Below are 4,262 nucleotides of genomic sequence, written 5' to 3'. Positions count from 1 at the left end.
TCCATTCGACCTTTTGTCCATTCGACCTTTTGTCCATTCGACCTTTTGTCCATTCGACCTTTTGTCCATTCGACCTTTTGTCCATTCGACCTTTTGTCCATTCGACCTTTTGTCCATTCGACCTTTTGTCCATTCGACCTTTTGTCTATTCGACCTTTTGTCCTTCGACCTTATGTCCTTCGACCTTATGTCTTTCGACCTTTTGTCATAGATTCATTTATGCAACGAGTTGCAAAATGGTGATATTTACAGCACGAGTCCTACATTTATCCAACGAGGCTTGTCGAGTTGGGTAAATATGACGAGTGCTGTAAAAAGCGAGTTTCGCAACAAGTTGCATACAACTTTTTTTTTGCAATGCCAAAAAAAAACAATCACTAGAATATGATCATTTCCATCGTGCTTCCGGTGATTCAATGGGGACGACCACGTGCTCCATCATACGAAACACGAAATTTGGATCGAGTAAGCCGTGCTATAACGGTCACAATTTTGCCAGATCTTACCGTAGAAACTTTGGTTGTTGATCAAACAATCGCATTATGATTCATAATGCAACTAAAATGAACCATAATGCAATAGTTTGGTATAGTACGGAAAAGTAGACCGTTTCGTAACTGAAACGGCTAGTATAATTATATAATTTATATAGTGTTGAGTTACAAAAAGCTATTAAAAATTAGGAAAATGTTAAAAAAAATCAATACAATGTAATATTAATTGTTTTAAAATTTAAGAAAATAAGGCATATTACTCGAGAATTGCACAAATAAATTTGCAGAGGACGAACGCGTCCTTGGAGTTTTCGAACGGAAGGTGTTGCGTACCATCTACGGCGGAGTGCAGATGGAAGATGGGACTTGGAGAAGGCGAATGAACCACGAGCTGCATCAGCTGCTGAGAGAACCAACCATCGTCCATACCGCGAAAATCGGGAGGCTACGGTGGGCGGGTCACGTCATCAGGATGTCGGATAGCAACCCGACTAAAATGGTTCTCGAGAGTCATCCGACCGGTACAAGAAGACGTGGAGCGCAGCGAGCTAGGTGGGTCGACCAAGTGGAGGACGATCTGCGGACCCTACGCAGAATGCGGAACTGGAGACAAACAGCCATGGACCGAGTGGAATGGAGGCGGCTACTATGTACAGCAGAGGCCACCCCGGCCTTAGCCTGATAGGTAAGGTAAGTAAGTAAATTTTAAAAATCTGACAACAAAAACTGTGAAAACTGATCATTTCATCCAGAATTACGTTAGTCAATGTTGTAGGACCCAAATAACCTAATCGGTAAACGCACGGTTACTCAGCAAGGTCAAGCTGACGGTTTCGATTCCCAGTCGGGCCAGGAACTGCATATTTACTTGGGCACACTTCGTATCTCGCACACGATATAAATTTAGGAAAAGTTGGCTTAGCAAATTCTCAGTAATTAACTGAGGAAATACTGAGAAACAGGCTTGTTCTAGAGAAGACTTTAAACCAAGAAGAAAAATATGGAAGAAGAAAGCTAGCCTAATCTTCAACAATATTCCTAGGTATTGAATGTGGCGAATATTGACATAAAATTGCAAGTCATACAGGGGATGGCCAAAATGTTTGGGATAGGCAACTTTTTTTTCTCTCACAAAAAAGTTCAATATGCTATAACTTTTCATAGAGCGCATCAAAAAATCTCAAATTTTGACTGTTTGTCAACCTACTATATGTGCATCATTGGTACAAATTTGGGCTCGATTGATTAATATTTCGCAAAGTTAGAACCGTTCGAGTAAAACACTATTTTTTAGACAACTTATTTTTAAGCTGTTATATCTCGGAAACCAGTGAACCGATTTGAATGAAATTTTGAACGTACACTAACAATATGTAAATGCTTCACAAACTATTAAAACATAGGTATTTTTAAAACGTCTAAAAAAGTTATCATGGATTGACACTTTTTGGATTTTTATCGAAAAAATGTATTTTTTTACATCAATGTCAATAAGTTTTCGTGTTGATATCCAAAGATTTTCCACTTCTGTTCTCAAATTATCTCTAATCAGATATATTAGAGCCTATTTAGATTGAAGGAAGAACACATTTAATAATTTTTGTGTGGTATTGTAAATTTGACTTATTTTCCTCTATATGGGTAAAAATTTCAACTCGGTATAACTTAATTCGCCGTGAGAAAATATTACATTTTATAACGTCGTATTAAGTATCAATATATTGTTGATAAACGTTAAAAAATTCATTCAATTCGGTTCACTGGTTTCCGAGATATGACAGCTCAAAAATGAGTTGTCTAAAAAATAGTGTTTTACCCGAACGGTTCTAACTTCGCGAAAAATTAATCAATCGAGCTCAAATTTGTACCAATGATGCACATATAATAGGTTGACAAACAGTCAAATTTTGAGATTTTTCGATGCACTCTATGAAAAGTTATAGCATGTTCAATTTTTTTGTGGGAGAAAAAAAGTTGCCTATCCCAAACATTTTGGCCATCCCCTGTATACCTATGTATATTCTACCGTAACGTTTCCGGGAATCCCCAAATATGCTAATTTCCAATCAGCGTATCATTCAAACCGTGCATTAGCGGAAACATCATCAACAGTAATCTCTTCTTCTCCTCAATCTTGCGCCTCATACTCCGCTCCCGCCCAGATGGCATTGACCCAGCCCCGAAAATTCCGATCCAGCAGGCATCAGATGGCACGAAGATGACATTCACCACGCACTGTTGACTCCAGCTCAACCGCGATTTTCTGCGGTCAGCTCACAACCCCCAATCCAATGCCGCATATATGCACCGTATCGTCCAGCGACGACAAACAAAGTTGAACTTGCTAAATGTGTGTATACTAAATGACGAAAATTAAATAAACTGCTCTTCGGCCAATATCGCACTGGCTCGCGAGCAGCATCACCGCGAGAAAGAAGACAGTGGACCATCTTCTTATTTTTTGCAGCTTCCGATGCGATGCTGGCGCGGATTTGTCTTCATCACACCAGCAAACTAATGAAGCTCGCATAAATCAAACTTTGGTGCATTTCTCGTGGCGACGCTTGATGGACACAGCCGTATATAAAGCTTACCCAATTCTAACAGAAGACATCAGAGTAGTGTCATCATCCGTCGAATCATCTAAGCAAAGTGATCACAACCGATCCAAGTGTGTGCCATAGAAGTTCAGAGTCCTTAGTGAAGGAAGTAATCATGAAACTGTTCGTTGTTGCTGTTGCCCTATTGGTGGCCCTTGTCCATGCAGCGCCTCAAAGTCACCAAGACGCCGGAAGCCAGATTCTGAGCCAAAATTCGGACATTCAACCCGATGGAAGCTTCAACTATGCGTAAGTTTGGACTTGAAGAATCGTTCAGCTATGACCAGAACTTGACTCTCCTATTGATTACAGATTCGAAACCGATAATGGAATCAAAGTTGAAGATCAGGGAACCATCAAGCGAGTGAAGGTGCCCAAGACTGACCAGACCGGCAGGACTATCGGTGAAGACGAGGTTCCTGTGGCCGTTCAGACGGGTTCGTTCCAGTATACTGCTCCCGATGGCCAGGTCTACACAGTCAAGTAAGTATAGGGCTGGGGAAGCAAAGGACATGTGTGAACTAACTAGTTGATCTGGTATACTTTTTCATAGGTATATCGCTGATGAGAACGGTTTCCAGCCACAGGGTGCCCATCTGCCGGTAGCTCCGACCGTCTAAACCGTTGAAAACCTAATACCACTTATAGTGAACTGTAAATTAATGTCTGTGAATCTTTGTATATAAATTCTACTTTCATTTTTTTAAATATTGAGTATTTATTTAGACTTTATTTTCTACTATTTTGATTTCATGTTCTATATGGCTTTTCTTAAGACGCCGCCGAAAAACGAATGTTTGTTTGCATCTTAGTATTGCCATGAGTGATCCAATTGGTAGCAGTGTCATAAACAGGAAAAAAAGCATGCGACCTGAAATCCGAGCAAACTTGGAATGATTCTCATCTTAACTGAAAAAAACGAATGCATTATCTTCTTAATCCAATCTAAATCCAATACTTTGCTCAAATAGCAAAAGAATGCGTTCCATTAACGTCCCCATGGTCAGTTCCTTAGTAGTATTATGGGCCCTGTCAATGTGACTGTAGCATGATAGCACTATGAATTGATTATCAAATACATGCTAATACATAAAGCATAGGTAATTCCTCCTTTTGACTGTCTACAATGAAACATTTTCAGAATCCGTTTGATTACTCTTGTCTTCTT

General features: G+C 39.8%; 1 protein-coding gene across 1 annotated transcript; it reads left to right on the top strand.

Moving 5' to 3' along the window:
* Nucleotides 1-3,096: 3,096 nt before the first annotated feature.
* Nucleotides 3,097-3,731, top strand: LOC109420602 (cuticle protein CP14.6-like). The gene is made up of 3 exons (XM_019694963.3): nucleotides 3,097-3,343; nucleotides 3,407-3,577; nucleotides 3,648-3,731. Exons 1-3 carry the CDS (start codon nucleotides 3,210-3,212, stop codon nucleotides 3,712-3,714), a joined length of 372 nt encoding a protein of 123 aa, XP_019550508.1. The 5' UTR covers nucleotides 3,097-3,209; the 3' UTR covers nucleotides 3,715-3,731.
* The last annotated feature ends 531 nt before the right edge of the window (nucleotides 3,732-4,262 follow it).

Source organism: Aedes albopictus, chromosome 2 (assembly GCF_035046485.1).
Source record: "Aedes albopictus strain Foshan chromosome 2, AalbF5, whole genome shotgun sequence".
In the NCBI taxonomy this organism is placed as follows: Eukaryota; Metazoa; Arthropoda; class Insecta; order Diptera; family Culicidae; genus Aedes; species Aedes albopictus.
The sequence above is the reverse complement of the archived record's forward strand: the minus strand, read 5'-3'. Positions and strand labels throughout refer to the sequence as shown.